General features: G+C 42.1%; 1 protein-coding gene across 2 annotated transcripts in view; it reads left to right on the top strand.

Annotated features, from left to right (window-relative positions):
- MAPKAP1 (MAPK associated protein 1) overlaps nucleotides 1-19,543 on the top strand; it is a 101,397-nt gene that overhangs the window by 59,931 nt on the left and 21,923 nt on the right. Inside the window, exon 8 of one of the 2 annotated variants that reach the window (XM_027470853.3) lies at nucleotides 14,242-14,349. The exons of the other annotated variant lie outside the window; for it this stretch is intronic. Within the exon in view, the coding sequence (XP_027326654.1) occupies nucleotides 14,242-14,349 (108 nt within the window). The remainder of the gene's footprint in view (nucleotides 1-14,241; nucleotides 14,350-19,543) is intronic. 2 annotated transcript variants of the gene reach the window in all.

The following is a 19,543-nucleotide window of genomic DNA, read 5'->3' as shown; positions in this document are numbered from 1 at the left end:
GCCTTGTTGCTTGCAGATTTCACTTTAAGCTTGTGTGTAGATACATCCAGAATTAGGAGCTGCAGTTGTAAACTTCATGAGTTGGAGTCACTGTTAGAAGAGTGATCACTCTAGGGAAAGGTTTTTGCTTGAATTCCCATACTAGTGAATGTCATAAAACAAATACAAATTCTGTTCTTAAAATGTTGGTGAGCACTCGTAGTGCATTGTTCACGTTGCCATGTAATGCTGTCGTGTGGGTGATGGGACTTCTCAGACTAGGCATTTATGTATTAAATCAGTAAATCATAAATTACAACTTTCTATTAAAATTATCTTCCCTTATCCACAACTTCCCTTTTTCTCAGTTACTTCTCTTATCCAAAACTGCAATTCATCAGTCAGCAGACACTTATTTATTTATTTATAGTCTTGCTGTCATTTTTTAAAACAGCAGAAATTGCAGCTGTTTGCACAGAGGGATCCTCTTGCTTGCACTGCCCTCTGGATCTGAAACAAGCCTTTTACCATTCCCTTCTGATGCTCTCAGCAGAACGGGATAAAAATGCTGCCTAGATTAAGGGATGGTTAAACCTCAGGATGCCACTACAGTGGGCATGGATTGACTGAAGCAGGCGTAGAAAAAGATTTTGTCATCATTCTTTATAGAGCACCACATTCTTCATTTTTGGAGTGAATATGCCTCGTACTTTCGTTGAGAGATACACAGATAAATGGAATTCAAGATCAGACTATTAGCAGAGTAAGGTCCTGTGCCTTTGTCATTTAAGTCATTATGAAGCAGTGGATTAGGATGTCAGAGTTCTGAATAAAAGATGACATAATTTAGGAAAAGTATTTCTGCTCATTCTGCAACACTTTCTTCTGAGCTGACTGTTCTGGATTTTAGAAGCTACTAACCAGAAGTAGATGTAACGTGTTCACTTAAAGCATTTGTAATAGTTTAATAAAACTGGAATGCATATGAACTTTGCTGCATTTTCAGTGTGCCTACAGATCAGTCTTCACAGGACAAATGAATTATGTTTATAGCTTTGTTAGTTTCACGTACTTGTGAAAGGAATTGCTTTCTGACCTATTTCCACTTCTGACTTCGGTGACATTTTTCAAACTTGTCCTGTTTATTAGAAAATGCAAGCCTTGGTTGGCTGTTCTGGGTAAGAAACTGAAGAATTGCTGTTGTCTAGCTGGGAAGAGGACATTCTGTTAGGAGAAGAACTAAGATACCAGGCTAGTTTTATACAGCTGTTTTACTCAGCTAGTAGTCCGCAGTTTACAAGTAGGCTTTTTAACCAGCAACTGAAGCACAAGTTCCAGAAAACGCCCAAGCCCAAGCCACCTCTGTGAGATGATGACAACCTGAGCTTCTCAATTTCTGACTTTTGTTTAAAAATGCCTTTACTGTATTTGTAGCTATCAGCCCTTGCTCCCTTCTGGAGCATGAGCCTGTTAATGACAGGGAAAAAGGTTCGTGACGAACGGCAGCGCAGGGCCCAGGGCTCTGCATGTTTCATTTCAGGACGTGCACTGGCATTCACATAGCTGCAGTGGGGACTACATCAGTAAAAATAATATCAGTGTGTTTATTTCAGAGTTCCATTTGTTGAAAAGACCAAAGCTGAATAAGACTTTTGACTGCAATCTAACTCAAAGCCAAAGATAATTTGTTGCAGGAAGATACAGGTCAATAGATGGAGACAGAAGTGGGCTACGACCTTTCTCTTACAAAAAGTACAATGAAAGAAATGGAGAAAGCATTCTAATTGTGTCTAGCTCTATTTAGATATTATGTTAGATAACATTACTGCAAACAATTCAAAGTGTTTTATATTCTTTGCAGTTGCCCTTTCTTTGTGTCAAAAAACTGCATTGAAGATATGAAAGGTATGAATAATTTTTAAATAATGAATGTTGAGTGAATCTGCCGTAAGTGTAGGTGTTAAAATAACCTGTGTGTTATGGCTGAGAGAACCAGACCCCTCAAGTCCTTCCATAGAGGACATGGTTGTTACTGGAGCAGTGTTTTGGGAGCTTCATGACCTGTCCCACAACAGATAGCAGCAGGGGGTTAATGGCAGTACTGTATCATTTCTTGCCACATGCCCAAATAACAAACTGGAAGAATTGTATGCGAATGGTGGCAAGTTAGGGAAAAGTCTGTAACAAACAGTCAGTGCTACACGCTGGAGAAGATAAATCTGCAGAGGAAATTGTTGAGGCAGATGTTTAATTAGTTGGAGTCAGGCTGGATAAACCGGGATAGGAACTGTATGCAGATATGCTGGTTTGCCTGCCTTTCAGTGGGCTGGTTCCATTGTCTTTAAAACTATTCTTTTTGCTTAGGAAAGAAGCAGCAAAAACAGCCATATAAGCTCTCTTATTGTAATGGATTCCCTTGTGTTCGCTCATAAAATAGAAAATGTAATTGATGTTTTCCTATGGTAATGAAAAATAACTAAGTAGAATACTTTATCATCAGTTTGTTTAACCTATTGCGTGCTCAGCAGCACACACTGCAAATGCATATTTTGCATGAGTGCTGAAAATAAAACACTCTTGGTCATGGAATGAGCTCCCAGAGGATCCACCTCTGGGATCTCTCTTTGAATTGTTTGCAGTAACTTTATCTTACATAATATCTAAATATCTAACATAATATCTAAATAGAGCTAGACAGAATGCTTTTTCCATCCCTTTTATTGTACTCTCTATACAAGAAAGGTTGTAGCCCACTTCTGTCTCCATCTGTTGACCTGCGTCTTCCTGCAACAAATCCAGCGATGGACCGCCTTGAGGGAGGCTCAGCAGAATCTTTGATGCAAGCCAGCTTTCTCAAAATAGGCAGAATGGGAGAGGAGAATTAGGTTTGGATGATACCCTAACCCCAGTGGTCCAAGGCAGTGAGGAGGGAAAAGCTGAAATCTCCTCGCAGTTCTACAGGTACCTTGCTGGGCATGCCTCATTGACCTGGGCAGGGCTGAGATGCTGTGATAATGGCTCTGTAGAGTGCCCTAATATGCACAGATGATGTAAGGATTGCTTTGTATAATCCTGATATGTCTGCAGCTCTTTGAAAATATTATTGAACTTTGTGAGCACTCCAGCAGCTGAAGGTTTAAATATAAAGTCGGTCTGAAATGCAGCAGATCTATGGAAAGGGAATCACATGCTTGAAATCACGAACATAAGAACTTCTCGTTCTTCCTAAATTTATCAGTGAAAATGTCAGATACGGTGCTGTCTAGAATTTGGACAGATATAATAATGGAGTCTTGAAAAGCCCTTTTAGAAGGTGAGATTTGGGTGGTTTAGTATTCAGCATAATGCTACTCCTTAGAAGTCAGTTAGCCTCAGTATTAACTTTAAAAAGGAGTAGACTTTAGGCATACTTTTAAGATCCCACCCTCACGTTTTGCAGAAAGATCCTGGAAGATGGACAGATCATGTTGTGTAGCTGTAAAATACCAGCATCAGTACAACTGTTGATTCGCTCTACTGCTAAACCATTTGTCTACAGGCAGTGCGCTGTGTCTGTCTTCTGGTCTTTCTTTTCCCAGTCCTTACATGTTACCCAGCTAGTTAGTCCGGCTTACACTAGGAATTCAGCTTATGGTAGCGGCACTTTTTAAATCCTGCTTTTTATGAAGGCTCTCAGTTAGACCAAGAAAAACAGAGTTGTTCCAAGAGGAGACGCAGAGACCCTTCTGTTCATGTAGCACAGCGCAGCTCAGGCTTGGTCTGACAGCATCCCACAACGTGCGGTAGGCAAGTAGATCGTATCAGGTTTTTTATATCTGCGCTAAAACCCACATTCAGTATTTTCTATAAAGCATGTTTGCATGGCTAACAATTTTAAGAACATAAGGAAGATGATGACTTCATTCTTGATGCTTTGTGTATCTTGATGCCATGGTGATTCTCAAATTAAATATGTGCAGGAACTATATGTACGCGTGGAAGTTATCTTCCCTGCCTTTCAGCTGTCTCATACATACCTTTTGCTCTTCAACAAATACACTCGCTAGGATGCCAGTGGCCTTTTCCCCAGAGCTTGACTGAATGGACTATAAATACTAATGTAAAGTAAATAAGAATGCAAAGAGAATATGTGCAGAGGCTTTGTTTTCAAACAAATGAAGCACTGATACCCGTTTATAACAACTGAATGTTCTTAGAAGGAAACGAGACAAAACTAAACAATGTAAAATGCTGAAACATTAGAATAATCCTGCCTGTTTCTGGTCCATGTCAGCCTCTCTTCATTTGAAATTTCTTGTGAACAGAGAAGCCTTGTCTGATTAATCTTGTCTGATTTTAAGTAGAAATTCTTTGCAGGATGAACATGCTACTGATTATTATTTAATAGCTCCTTCAAACTGTAAACATCCCTGAACCAGAAATGCTCAGTCCTTTTAAGAACAAAACGCTATACAAGTTTAATTGTTATAAACAATATCTTCTGCCAACATTTCACAGACATGACCTGTATTTTCCGCAGGTTAGAGTGAGTTATTAACTTAGTATTCTGTTCAGCTTGCAGAAAGACTAGTGCTTTTTCTATAAATGAAAACAGCTGCTTTACAATAACACCGAAGTCCCTAACAGCTGTCAACTATTGCTTTTTGCATTCTTTAAAATGTGTAAAGTGACCAAAAATAGTCTAAAATAATCTTCTTAATCTGGGTAAGTGTATTATCTCACTGCCAAAGGAAGCTGAGTAATAAAGAGAAAAATTCAAGAAACAGGGATGGAACATAGAAATAAAAGCCTCCCTATTGTATTTTAGTCTCTGCCACGGGAATTATTTTAACTGGCCTTTGCAACTCTGATCTGTTCCATCACCAGGTAACCCAGAGCTGTGGCGAGCAGCACAGCCTATTACAAAACCGTGTTTTGTAGCAGTTTGCTATTCCTCTGTTTGGGATTTGTTTGCACAGGGCTGCTCAGTTACCCTTCAGAACCTCGAGAACAGAAGCTCAAAGTGAGGAGCACTGATGCAAACATGAAGCTTATCTTTCATTCAGAGAGTAACAAGGGAAAAGAGATCTGAGGTTTTTGTTTTGAAAATTCACTTTCTAGCATAGCAGTTTCAGCACCACTTTTAATGTCAAGTCTCATGTTTCAAACATGCTTCTGAAACTGTTTATAAACACATTTTATTCAAAACGTATGCAGGAGATAAGCAAAAACTATAATACAAAGACACCACTTGTGTGAAAAACCACTTATTGTCAAGTACCCTGCCAGGCCCAAGGGAAATCGCTAGGATGCCGTCAAGCTGAAGGTTTTCGTTTAAACCTGCCCCGTGGCAGCAGCGTTCGTGGCGTAGCGCAGTCCGGGTGGCACGCAGGGGGCTGGGGGCTGCGGTGCCCTGCTCCCTTTGTCCCCTGCAGCTGCTAGCACAGAGCTGGCGCTGCTCGTGCCGGGGCCGCCCGGGCTGGCGCTGGGTCTGTGCCGTGTGTTCGGTGCTGGATCCCTCCAGGGCCATCGGCTTCAGCTCTGGAGGCAAATACGGGTCTGGGGAGCCCGCGGTGTGTCTAAAGCCAGTGCCCGGGCTGTTGTGGCATGCACTCTTGGAGCCTCGTTACAGATTTCAAACACAGAGTCTACTTTCTAGGACGTCCACACCTCAATTTCAGTTTCTAAATTACCGGAAATTAGTAACTAGCTGTCTGGGGAATAACGGACAAGAAGAAATGGCTGGAAATAGGCATATGTAGGGTGCAGAGATAATAGATGAAAGGAGCCATGTAAAACCACGAGCCTGTGATTAAGGCATTTTTAAGAGATGAACCACAATTAGAAGGAACTGTCATTTAAGTTTGATTTTGTCATTGGATGATGATAACCGAGGAGCTTAAAATTAAAAGTAAATATGTTAGAGTAGGCGATGCATATGTTTGCTCTGACTTTTGGAGATGGAAGCCCCAGCATCTGTGACAGTGAAGAGCCAATTAATTTGTATTTCCTTGTGCTTACATGCGTGCTTTTCTGCTTAATGGTGGTTTTGAGTTTCCTTGGCTTTCAGTGCTTTGTTTTGGATAATTATAGCATCCCTGCAGAGTTTGCTGCCCTCAGTTATAAATGGCTTTACCTGGAAATACTTAGAAGTATTTTTTCCTTGCATTACGCTGTTTACACTCACAGGATACAAATTTATAAACTTAAAAACATCAATATGTGTAGATCCTTTGCCAGACTTTCTCCTGCTTTTTGCCCTCTTCTCACCAAAGAGGAAATCTATTAAAAAAAAAAAAAAAAAAAAGATGGCTTAGGTTTAAACATAGAGCCCCCAAATATCACAACTTTCTCCCAGTGGTGTCTGTCCCCTTGCCAGGTGCAGCGAGGAGCTGGCCAGATCATTCGCCCATTATTTCTTTAGCAATATTTTCTTTGGATTGGTGTTGTGTTGTTGTGTGGTGTAAGCACCTCTGTGCTGGAGAGGGTGTGACAGAGGCTGCTTGAAAGTTTTTCCTTTTGCCTACGATCTCCACTTCTGTTTTGCAGCAGTAATGATTTATTTCAGTGCGCCCTTTCTCGCTAGCCCACTGATGCTGTGCAGATGCTGACGTGACAGGGGCAGGGATGCTGGTGGACGTGGAGCCGCTCACAGGGAATAAAGTTTGTGAATAGTTTGTCAGAATAGAAATAGCTCGTTAGTCCTGTGCGTTTGGGCTGATGGGGTCTGGACATCAGCCTGAATTGTTGAGGAAAATTTTTCATGTCTGGCCTCTGAAATGAAAGTGAAATATTAGACCGAGTCTATTTTAGAGCTGTTGGTATTGAAATCATACATTTATTGGTTCTTCTGGATCGGTAATAAAGCTGTAATTTATGTGACATTTTAAATTCTACAGCTCAATGTTTGGATGGTAGAGATTTTTTGTTTATTTTATCCACTCTGATGAAAGAAGATACTGCTCTTACACCAGGTACATTCATGGCACCACCTCCATCCTGCTAGCTTTTTGTGGAGCTCTCAAAGCACCCGCCTGGGCAGTTACATTACTCTTGCTGCAATACTATTGCTTATACACCCGTAACGGGGGAAAGCACCTTCCTCACTGCATAATTCAAGTCAGCAGCGCAGAGCCCTTACGCTGATGTACCTCACAAATAGCCCTCTGTGCCTGGATCTCAGGGTGCTCGTACTGGTGCTGTCCTTTAGGTAGCAGCTCGTGGAGGGGACTCGTGGTGTGTTAGCTGCCGTGTGTACTGCCCTGTCACTAACCCGCACAGACAAGTTCCTGCACAATGTCTCTTAAATTGTGATCGACAATACACATTTTATATATGTATATAAAAAATACGGCTGTTGTGGTTTGGCCATTGGTATGTTGTGTTAAAGACAAAACACAATGATTTCTTTCTGTTTTCAGCTTTATTTAGAGCTGTGATGCTAACATAAAAAGAATAAAGGCCTGTAGTAGACATTAAATAAAATACTTCTGTTAATATTCTGCAGCCTAGTTTGCTGCTAGTCACGCTGCACGCGTTCTGTTCTACAAAGGAGCAATACATAAATGAAGTGTGTTTGTTTCTTTTTAAGGGGCTTTTGACTAAATTCTTTAATTTCACTGGCTGTCAAGGTAGTGTTAAGTAAAATGGGTTTGAACTGCTGTAGTTTTTGTGTACTGGACTAGATGTCAGAAACCTTTGCCATCACTGGAAATTCTGTCACTCTGGATTTACTATCTGTTTCCCACAGCTGAATTCTTAAGCAGTGTGATTTAACACCTTGGCTCTCCATCAGCCGGTCCTGGCATTTATTTGAATGCATTACACCACTGGTTTCCATAAACTATTTTACAATTGTTTCATATAAATGACTGTTTATTTCTACAAAAACCATCTGTATTTCTGCAGAGAGCAGCAGATAACTGTGTGTAAAATTTGGTAATGTCACAACAGTGCAAGTTAAGAAAAAGCAGATTGGACTAAAAGAAAAAGTCTCGTGCTTGTGCATATTGTTAAAAGTTTGTTTTCACTATTCAAATATCTTTATTAACAGTATTTGCATTTGGAATGATAAAATCTTTATTCCACTTCAGAGGTGTTGAGGGGCTTTGGAGATTTTCAACGGATAAACAGATTTAAGATGTCCTCATAGCAGTAGGATTTGAGATGTAAACATTCTGGCTTTACAGCTATTTCCTCTCAAACTGTTTACATATTTTCTGTTGTTTTATTGTCATTGCCAAGCACACAATGAAATCTTTGCCCCTTCTGTTATGTTCTAAGAAAAATCCTGCAGCAGGAGGCCTGGGACCTCTCTGTGTTCTCAGTTTCTTTGCTTTCTGCAACGTATTGATCCCTCTCCTTCAGTTCTTTCACTTATGATCTTTGCCCCATCCTACAACCAAGGGTCAGTGTCCAACACTGATGGGAAACCCGCTCTGCCCCCGCACCTCCGGGGAGCTGCGTTGCAGTGCAGACAAGGAGAGCAATGTGGTGGCACAGTTCGCCAGCTCCCAGCCAGCATCGAATGAGTGCCCAGACTGAGCTGTTGTACTTCTTCCCTGTGCCACCCATGGGCTGGCAGAGCGAAAGCTGGAATCCAGCAGTCTTACATTTAGCACAATTGATATTTTTTGACAGACTCTTTGAAATGATAGAAATACATAAACTTCCTCTTTTTTATAACCTTGTAATAGCTGTAGCATATTTCCAACAATAATAAGAAAGTGGTAACAAAAAATAAATACAAACATACTTTAAACTAAAAAGAAATCACCCTTTCAAAACCTGGGATTGCAGCAGTAAGGCAGTAAATCATGTATCCTTGTGAAAGAAGAAACTTAAAATAGGGAAGTACCGCAGACATCAACATTAAATGTTTATCACATGTTTTATTTTGACTACTTTCCTGCCTTACCTCTCTCACATTCATTTTTGCTTACTTACTGTCTGCCTGGCCTCTGCTGCCATGACCATTAGGCAGTGACTGCCAAACTGTCTTTAAATTTTGAATTTCTTGTGTGCTATTTTGGAATTACAACTGCACACATGAGACAGTGCCTGGCACTGCTGCAGGGACGTTTGCAGGTGAGTGCCAGGTGCCTGCCACCCTTCGCGGTGGTGGGATGCTGCTCCGTGCAGGAGAGCAGCAAGGCAGGGCTTGAGAAGGCTGCAGAAGGGAGAGCCCTTCGTGTGCTGCGAGTGCGTGGTGCTGAGCCTCAGCGCAGCCTCACCCCTCCTGGTGCGCCTGGCGCTGGTCTCAGGAGCGTGGAGATCCTCCAGCATCACCGCGTAAACTTCTGGGGTTGTTTTGGGTTACAGGCCAAAAACTAACATCCTTCACACCACAGATGTTCAGGCAGCCTCACAGCTCCTGGCACGGTGTTGGCTGACTCACTGGGGACAATCTTCGTCTGCTGTAAAACCAGACCAGGTTTGCTACCTCTGCTGAAGCCCAGCAGCCTGCTCCCCTCCCAGCTGCTCCCGTGTTCTGGAGGCTGCAGTGTCCTAATTCCAGAGCTTTTCTGTACAGAGGTGTCTGAGGAGCTCTGCCTGTAGAGTAAGTTTTAAAACTACTCCACAAGGGTACCAGATCACCATGACCGGACAGCAGCCTCTGGGAGTTCTGGGAGAGCTGGGATACACAAATGCTGCGCTGTTAAATGTGGCGTGTGGCGTGGTGCTCCTGCCGGCCTTTCAGGGGTGTGGGTGGCAGCAAATACAGCTCCCGTTCTTTGGAAGAGTACGAGAGACCAGCATACTTTGGCTTCCTTGCTAAGCTCACTAAAATTTTAGCAAAAAACAGAACTAAAAGATAACATATGGACGTATGCAGTACACTGAGGAAAGAAACTGCACAGCCTTTGTAGAGGAGGTTGTGCCTCACAAACGTGAGCAGCCGTTGAGGAAGCCAGAGACCATCTGAATGTGGCTGATGTGTTTTATATAGCATGCTTAGATTTCCAAAAAGATTTGACAAAGGCTCATAAAGCAATTAAGCTGTCACAGGATGAGAAGGAGGATCCTCACATGGATTAATAATTGATTAAAAGACAGGAAACAAAGAATAGGAATAATGGCTCTCCGTTATTAGTAACTAGGTTACTGGTGGAGTTCCAGTGGAACTGGTGGAACCTGCATTGTTCAGTTAATGTGCAGCATGGAAAAGGATGTGAATGCTGATGTGACAAAATGTGCTGTTGATACAAAAGAAGCAAGAATAGTGCAAATAAAAGCTGTCTGTGAAGTGCTGCAGAGGTATCTCACAATGCTGAGTGACAGGACAATAAAATGAGAGAGGGAATTCAGTGTCAATGAGTGCAAAATAATATACATGGTGAAAAGCAACCGTAACTATACGTATACAATGATGGGCTCTAATTACCTTCCATCAGTCAAGAAAAGTATCTTGGAGTCGGCATGGATAGTTCTCCAAACACTTCAGCTCAGTGCTTAGGAGCAGTCAGAAAGACAAATTGAACATTAGAAATTAGGAAAGAAGTAGAGAACAAAACAGAAAGCATTGTTATGCCAGTGCATAAATCTTGATGTGCCCACATCTTAATTATTATATTTTATCTCAAAAAGGATAAAACAGAGCTAAAAAGATACAGAAATAGATGAGTGTAGAAATGGATCAGATGTGAAATGAGGAGGACATGGTAAGCAGAGAAGAGCTTTTCTAGTTTGGAAAAGACATGACTGGGTACAAGAGGAGTCTATGAAGTACAAGTGCTACAGATGGTGAATTGGGAGGGTTTTATCACTGCTGTTCATAAAACAAGAACTACATGGCACCAAAAGCAGTGGGTAGGCAATGATGTTTTGAGACAAAAGGGAATTCTTTTTCTCACATGGTGCAATAAATTATGGGAGTCGATGTTACAGAAATCAGAAATTCAAAAATGTTTTGAAGAGATGCATGGATGACAAAGGGTGTGAAAATGGTTTACAAAGGAGTATAGCTGGAGCTGGGACTTTGTGAGAATTCAGGAGCTCATGAGAACAAGGTAAAGATAAGGGCTGAGCAGGACACAGTGTGTTTTGTTGCAGAGACTAACACTGTAAAAATACAGGTTCTGTTTTAAACCATTTGAGGTTTTTGTTTATACTGGTCTGGTTAGTTAAGGTTAGGTTTGACCTCCACAAACATTAAATATTGAGGTAAGTCGTTCTATAATTGTTATTCTATCCTACCAACTTGTTTGCAGACGAGGATGGCTTTTGTTCAGGGTTTTCCTTAAAGCCTCCTTCTCTTTTTAAGTGTTAGTATTTGTTTATTGTGCAGATTCAACCCCTGACCGTGGTATTCTTCATTGCTATTGAAAGTTAATGGGGGAAAAATTGCATTCCAAACATTTGAACCTGTAGTAGCCATGGCTGAACTTAGTTGATCTCTGGTGATCGGTTCAATTTAGTTACGATTTTTAGCCATTAGGCTGGGGCTGAATGATGGTGATTTGGTTGAGGCCAAATGTCTGTAGAAAATTGGCTGTTTGATAAGAGCCCTGTTATCAGAGGGGGATACTTTCTCATTTACATTTAGATGAGTATTGATTATTTATTTACTCAGAGAAGTGAGATTCGTTCCCAATCTTATCTCTCTCGTCTCTGCTTGTCAGCAGAAAGAGAGATAGAGCTCCTGACATCAGCCCAAGATAACAGCACTTTGTAGTGAAGATAAAAGTTGGAATGGGCCTTTTTCTAGTCTTGACTGAAAGGATAAGTTTTAAAAATTAGAACTGATGGGTCATGCTTTCAAAACCCCATTCTGAAGGCTTTGCTGCTTAAATGGCAACAGAATTGGTTTGTTGTTATGCGGATGGCCATTCGCCTTTTGTAAGAGAGCCGCTTAATTTGATTATACTCCCTGATTCTTCCTGGGACACATTTGTGTTGTTCCATAGGAAAATAATGCTATGGATGAGTTATTGGGGTTTGTTCTGTTGTCTGGTTTTAATTCCTGATAAGCCTTCCCCTGCTGTAAGGGGTATCTCGAAATAATAAAGCACAATAGGTACCTGTAAGCAGGAACCAGTGGGTGGCTGAACAGGGCTTTTGGGGAAGGGGGTGCACGGCAGTGGGGACACCCCGATTCTCAGCAGCTGCTGGTCTGCCGGTACATTAAAATAAGCTGAGATGAGGGAAAAGGCTGTTTCCAGGAGTATCTGCAGCACAGGGTTGGTGTGTGCTCCCCCGTGCAGCCCGCTGTGCTGGCAGCGTGGCCCTGCAGAGAGGTGCCCAGGCCGCCCTGCACCCACCCCAGGGCCGGGGTGCCTCTGGGGCCCTGAGTGAGTCTCTGCGAGCTTTTGACCAAAGGCTGTGTTTGAGAGTACAGTCACTCTTCTCTCACCGTGTTGTGGCTTGTTTCAAACAGCTGTCGTGCTTCTTTCCTGCCTCTCTGTAGGCCTGCACGTTTGTTTATCCACGCCCTGCTTGCTTTAACGCAGCAACAGTTTTTCTCTCTCCAAGAATTGGTGACAAAATCACAGGACTAGAACGGGAGTTCGCATTCATTAGCTTTGTCTTCTGGGTGTTTTGCCCTGGTAACCTCCACACTGACGTGCCCGCTCCCTGCTTGTTGTGGAGCGGAGCAGCAGCGGCTGGCTGCGGCCCGGCCTGGCGCTCGGTGTGTGAGGAGCTCACGGCCCCGCAGGGCGTCCTGCCGCCACCCTCTGCCATGCTCCCCAGGGCTTCTCCTACAGCCCTGCAGAGCATTTGCCTCCGGTTACAGAAACCCATAAAACCCAGCTTTGGCGTTATAACCTGAAATTCTGTTGGAATTCCCAGAGCAGTGTTGTTCGGAAACCCCTGAATCACGTCATATTGCTGCTGCAGTTACATCATGGGAACTTGTGAGAGAAGTCCTCACAAAGTAGTAAAACTCCTTGCAGAATCAGCCTAACGTTTTTCAGCTGTTGTGAGGTACAGGTTGCGTGAATGTGTACAGACATTTAAGATACGTTGTTTAAGAGAAGGGACTGTCTAGAAGTCCATTTTTACTTTTTTCTGAGTTCCGCGGTATTTCCTGGTTTTGGCCTGTAGTTCTGTTACTGTACTGACAGTTAATACAGGCTTGACACAACCTGTGCAAAGCAATTTATCAGATGAAGAACAATTTACCAAGCGGATGAACAATGTTGGATGAATAGAAATGGGTCAGTGGGGTAGGCGATAGCGTAATACCTAGCAGTGCATCGTAGGGCAGCGATGTGCTCGTCTCACCAGACAGGTCTCAGGTGTGACCTGTGCAGACACCAGTGCTTCTGAGAGGGGCAATTCCGCTTCTTCATTTCATTAACATACTGTATACGTTTTTGGGATGGGGAAATAGAAGTGGAATAACAAGAGCTTGGGAAACACGGGAGAGTTGCCGTGATGAGGCAGGGAGCGGGGGCGCACCGTGCACTGCTGGCACCAGCAGATCCCCAGCCCCACTGGTCGCGGCCTGAAGGCCCTGCTGAACCCAGCGGTTCATCTGTGGTAGCAGCAGCTGGAGCGGTGGGTTCGGTCACAGGTGCCAGCAACACAGCAGTTCAGATCAGAAACAGCAGTTCTGCTGGCTTTGCCATTTCTGGGTATCGTTCAACATTTGGGTGTTTAGGAATTTGGGAAGCTGTATTTAACAAATGGACAAAACGAGGTTTTGCTGTCATTGCTTCTGTTACCTACAACCTACACCAGGTTTTAAATACAAATTAACTTACAACTTGGCTTTGTTGGGGTCCTTTCCCACCCTGTAGCAAAGAGACGGATTCCTTTTCTCCAGCATCAGGAGCAATGTTTTTGCTCCTGAAAATGAACATGTTTTCTGTACGTAGAGCTACAGAGAGGGCAGAGCAGAGGGCAGCAACACATCGTGCTTTTTGCATCAGGAAAAATGCCCAAATAATACAGCTTAGTTGCACACCAAGATCTGGGTAGGAATTTCTTACAACAGGCAATGCCCCTGACTTGCAGCATGGGCAGGGTATTTAATACAGAATTATTAATTAACAATCCGTGCTATTTAGCATAGGAATAATACAGAAATGTTGGTTGGAATTTGGTCGGAACATGGTGGGTAGCATTGCTGGAGTGCTATAGATGTCTGGAATATTTTGTTTTCTTGCACACCATCCTCCACCTTTTCATGATAGGGCTCTTCCCTTTGGATAAGAGCTTTAGAACATAAGCACCTACCTGCCTTACTTCTAGGGTGTGAGTAATCTCATATTAGTCGAACGTGATAAGCCATCACTTTGTTAGAAAACAGATGATTTTACAAGTTACTTTATGTTTCAGGTCCTCAGTATCGGCTGGAGAAGCAGAGTGAACCTAATGTCCCAGTAGATTTAGACTGTACCTTGGAGAGCCAGAGCACTTTGGAATTCTGCCTTGTCCGAGAGAACAGTACGTTTGCCCTTTTCACTTTTGCTCTTGTAAATTGCTTAAACTCACATAAGTTATGTATTTTGGAATACAAGCTGTACTGTCTGGGCAAGTAAGTTTTGATGAGACTCTTTCCTGAGGCATTTCTCTGTTGTGCCAAAAGAATATTCCAGAGGGAAATGATGGATTTTTCATACCTTTTAGTAAATAGTCTGCATCCTGTTTATCACTTTATGATTAATCTTTTTTTCTGTTAAACTCTGCTCTGTAAAGTTGTGACCAAGCCTGAAAAACACTGGAAATATGAAGATTTTTCTGTTGCAGACACTATTTAGTGAATAAAGTGATTGGTCTGCAATATATTTTGCCATGTCAATACTGCTGTAGAAGGCACTGATATATTTTTTTAATTGAATTTAAAGAAATTAACCATGAAGCTATAACTAGAGTAGTATGATGATTTTTTAAAAGGTAGACAAATAGTCATCTCTCCAGCTACTCTGCAACATTTTTACTGTTACTATTTTAATGGTCCTAACATTATTTCCTGATTTATTCCTTTGCAAGAAATAATATGAAACTTACAAAATGGACATTTAACATAGATTTGGGTTTGTCCTCCATTTCATTTTGCTCCATCCATCATTCTTTCCAACAGTTGTACTCTTTTGGTCTTGTACATTAGCTGTCAAAATTTTGATAGTACTAATGAGGAAACTGATGGCATTTATGGTCTCAGTCAAGACCATGCTTGGAGTATTTGCTGCAAACAGTCATAGTAAGAGTCCGTTTCAAGAAGTGTACTTTTTTTTTTCTTTCTTGCAAAGATTAGACCCTTTCATTTATGCTTTTCTGATACAGCATTTCATATTTTATTCTGGAAAGACAGCAGAGCGTCACTGAAGTAACTCCTAACTCCAGTGGCAAGCAATAGACTCTGCTCTTGCGTAAGGTATAGCAAAATGAGACAGCTGCAATGAGCTCTGTGGTGGTACGTCAGTGCTGGAGCTGAGATTAAGCACTCATAGTTTTGGCTGCCATTCTGGGAAGTATCGAACTTGCTCCCAAAATATTCTTGGCACTCCTGCTTCATTTCTTTATAGAGTGGTTCTAAGAAACTGCAGGAGAGAATGATGTGAAAAGTAGAAGAGGTTTGTGCTGTGCATGAAGAAATGGAGCAATTTTAACCTCCAGTCACACTCTTTCAAAGGCCAGAATTCCCTGACATCGGCATCCCAGCTATTGTTTTTGTATTGATTTTTAGTCTGTGAAAAGATGTGTAATTCCTATATTTTCTTAGGTTTTTGCATATGTGATCAAAAATAGCATTTTTATGTGCAGACTCCATAATTAAAAGTAGGTATCATGCACTGCATTTTAACCTATTTTCGTAATCTGTGGAAGAATCCCTGCTGTGGTTTGCAGGTATTCTTATTGATGCTTTTACTTCTCATGGGTTACTAGGTTCATGTTGCATCATTACTTTGATTATAAAGCTGTTGGAAGTTTGTAAGCAGTTTAGCAGCAGGCATTCATTCTGCTCTGCATCAGTCCCAAACTGTAGCCCTGGCAGGTGCAGGAGAGCCTCGGAGGCTTGGTCTGAAAGTAAACACCAGTCAGAACATTGAGGGAACACTCACCTTTTGCCAAAGCTGTTGTGCAGCAGCCACTGGCCTTCTAGGCTAGGCAGCACACACATGAACACAAGCTTCTGTGCAGAAGACAGCTTAGGAAGGGTGCAAGATAGATCCCTGAGGCTGTAGAGTCAAAAGTACTGTTAATTCGTGAGCTGTCCTGGCCTGCGTTAAGCAAATCATCAGAGCTCTTCCAAGACTGTGGCCTGGAGCCCCTGCTGGGACAGGGGTTACCACTAGCTGGATGTGCCTGGGGCCAAGCCTCGACAGCCTCCCTGTGCTGCCTTCTCCTCAGGCTGCTGCAGCGTCATCATGCAGGTAGTGGGTGAGTGGCTTTTTGTCCTCCACGTGGGTTTTGTGTGTGTTTGAAAGTGAAGGCAAAACAGACATTTTGGACAGTTCAAAAGCAAGTCACTGTTTTGGTTTGCTTGGTGCTGACAGTACTCTAGGCAAAATAATAAATGTTTGCACATTCTCTGCCATGCTGTAACTGAGCATTCTCTGAACTGACACCAAACTCCAATAAAGAACGCAGGAGAAGTCTTCTGCTTACAGTTTCTCCCCCCAAAAGTGCATGAACTTAAAGTCATCTTCCATTGTCCCTGCTCAGGATATATGGGAAACACCCGTGCAGTGAACTCTACACACGTACATATTCAAGGACAGTACAGGATGTAAGATCAGTCATAATTCATGCATTGTACATAGCCTAGTTTCCACTACGCAAACTGAAAAACTAGATTTTGTAGTGCTTAAGGAGCTATCTTTTGATATGGCATTAAATGGAAACAATAACAATGCTGTGCTGTAAAGAAATAACTTGAAAATTGTATCATCAAAATGAAATATTTTGTGCATTTTGTTTTTATTTAAATTATTTTAGTTAAAATATGCCACTTAAGAAAAAAACTGTTACATTAACTATTTTTTAAAATGCACTCTTCATAGTCTCATACCATTAATTAATATAATACATACACATATATAAGATGCCAAACATATGCTAGTAAAATAGCTGCCATCTTCCCTTAGGCAAACAGAAAGTTTATATTTCCATGTACTAAATGAAACAGAAAACTTTCCATTATTAAAAATATACATGGAGAAATCTTCTACCTATCCAACTTTTACTAATAGCATTCAAACTAACAAACTGCTTCCAATATTTAGAACTATTTAACTTGCACTAAGATATATCTTTAAACTAAAAGCTTGCACTTTGTAATGTGAAATGCTTTTATGCGTAGTAACAAAGTATTCATGGCTAATTTAGTTTTGTATTTGCCATCTTACTTCTGGAAAGTTCCTCTTTCTCATTTTATCATTAGATAGTAATTAGTATTCAAGGGAAATTGGTCTTAATATATTAAAATTGGTTTAGTGCCTTTAGACCTGTACCAAAGCCAATGTCTTATTGGAAAATGTAATTGGGGCCTCTGTGTATGTAATTAATTGTATAACAATTAAGAACTTTCATTAAGCAGTATATAGTACATTAAGTAATAAGGGGACATTTCTGCAATGGAGTTAACTTTATATTTTGTTGTTTTATCAAGAAAATACAGAAAATTATTTTGTTCTCGAATATGATCTTCTTAAATATTTTAAGAAACTATGCTACATGCAGCGTTTCTGTATTGTGATATTACTAATAAGTCATTTTTACATATCCCCACTGCTTACAAGGGTCCCTTTTGGATAGGACTTACTGTTTCAGCTTTCTAACTTAAGTTCAGGCTCATGCTTCTGGTCCCTGCCGTTTTATTACTGCTCATCTCTTTCAGCATTTGAAAATCAGGAATTTCTGTTAGGAGAGCTGACCAAGTTACAGATGTAGCTCAGTATTTCGTAATAATTCAAGTATATGAACAAAAGTACAACCTCTACACTCAACCTGTTTTAAAAAAAAACAACACAGCTCTGCTGTTTCCAGACTGGAAAATATGTGAATTTTCTGAGTGACAGTCAAATGGAGACTGCGAAATCAGTTCCATGACTGTGACTTCCAAAGCTCCACAGTGGCCATCTTAAAGTGTAGGATTATGTAGTGCTTGATACCGTTTTTGCTTTTTATTCAATTTCTGCAGGCAGAAAGCACCGCTCATACTTTCTTAAGGTCTGTGATTTGAGGTTTTGTGTGACTGTGCTACACAAGCAGTCTGAGCGGAGATGAGAACAGGCCAGCCCTGGCTGGGAAGTCCCCTTCCTCCTCTGGATGGAGATGAGAGAGCTGATACGGATAAACGGGCACACAGCTGCACGGAATGCTTATGTCTGTATAGGATGCTCCTCTGTCCAGCACCATAAGTCCTCACAGTATAACTTCATTTTTAGGGATTTCAAAACAATTTCTGTGAGAATATCATCAACTGTGCAGTATCTGCCGTTCTCTCCAGGAGATGTCTGAAAATACAGGCTCAGCTGAACCAGGCCTACCGTACTGTTACCTGCGTTGCACTTAGAATCCAGCACCGTGGGTCACCCTGCGCTATGCATGTACAGCCCCAGGCACGCCAGGCTGCTGGCAGGTGCTGCTGAGTACAAACTGTATGAGTACAGCTCTTAATGAATACAGGCGGTGGGAGGCTGGTCTCAGAAGGTGTCCTGGTGGCACCCATCGTCGTGCTGAAGCCTTGGTGGCTGTGCAGGGTGGGCAGCAGGCACCGGCTGCACTGACCTGCAGGCAGCTCCTGTGCCCACCAGAGCTTCAGCCTCCTTCTGGCTCCGGGCACATGCTCTGCAGGCAGGGTGGATCTGTCAGGATGCTGGAAAATAAATCATGACAGTTCTTGTTTAGCTGTCATGTGTTGCTCTGTCCCTGGCTTGGGGACCAGCAGCAGAACCACACACTTCTTCTGGGCTGCTCTTTCTCTGCTCTCCCTTCATGGAGTTTCTGCCCTGCTTCTCCAGTAATTAAACCCCTGTGATGGGCTCAGGGGGCTGCCTGCCTCTCAGCTGGGCTTTGCAGTTCAGGCAGGTTCTTACCTCAAGCCCTGTCTATCCCACAAACAACTTCAGCTTTTTTTGCTTTTTTTGCTTTTTTTTTTTTTTCCACAAAGTAAATGTTCTTTGATTAGGTAAGCTATTAGCAAAATGCAGAGGTGGTTACAAAGTGAATCTCCGTGTCCTCTGCAAGCCGTGATGCGAAGGAGTCTGTTTCTGGCATCGGGATCTGCTCCACCCAGGACAGAGTGGTCTCTGCCTTCAGAGCCAAATTGCTGGATCGGCTCTTGGGCTAAATAATAGTCCTGGAGCATCCACTTTACTTGATTGTCTTCCCAAGCAGAAGCTTTTACATTCAAAAGCCACAGTGTGATCTCCATTACAAATACCCTGACAGGCCTGTAAATATTTGACAGGTTTATTCACAGCTGCTTGCATGTGGAAAATATTTTTACGATTTTTCCCCCAATCAGCTGGTGGAGATGGCTCTTTTCTCCTTGCTGAATTCCGGCAGTCTCGCAGACATCCTCGCAGAGCTGCGGGGTGAGAGCAATATGCCAAGCTCTGCAGTCAGGTTTTTCCCTGCAGGGCATTTCTCTCTGTTGTTACTGATATTACTGCTATTATCCAGTGCACCC

This window comes from Anas platyrhynchos, chromosome 18 (genome assembly GCF_047663525.1).
Source record: "Anas platyrhynchos isolate ZD024472 breed Pekin duck chromosome 18, IASCAAS_PekinDuck_T2T, whole genome shotgun sequence".
In the NCBI taxonomy this organism is placed as follows: domain Eukaryota; kingdom Metazoa; phylum Chordata; class Aves; order Anseriformes; family Anatidae; genus Anas; species Anas platyrhynchos.
This window is presented reverse-complemented; position numbering and strand designations above follow the sequence as displayed.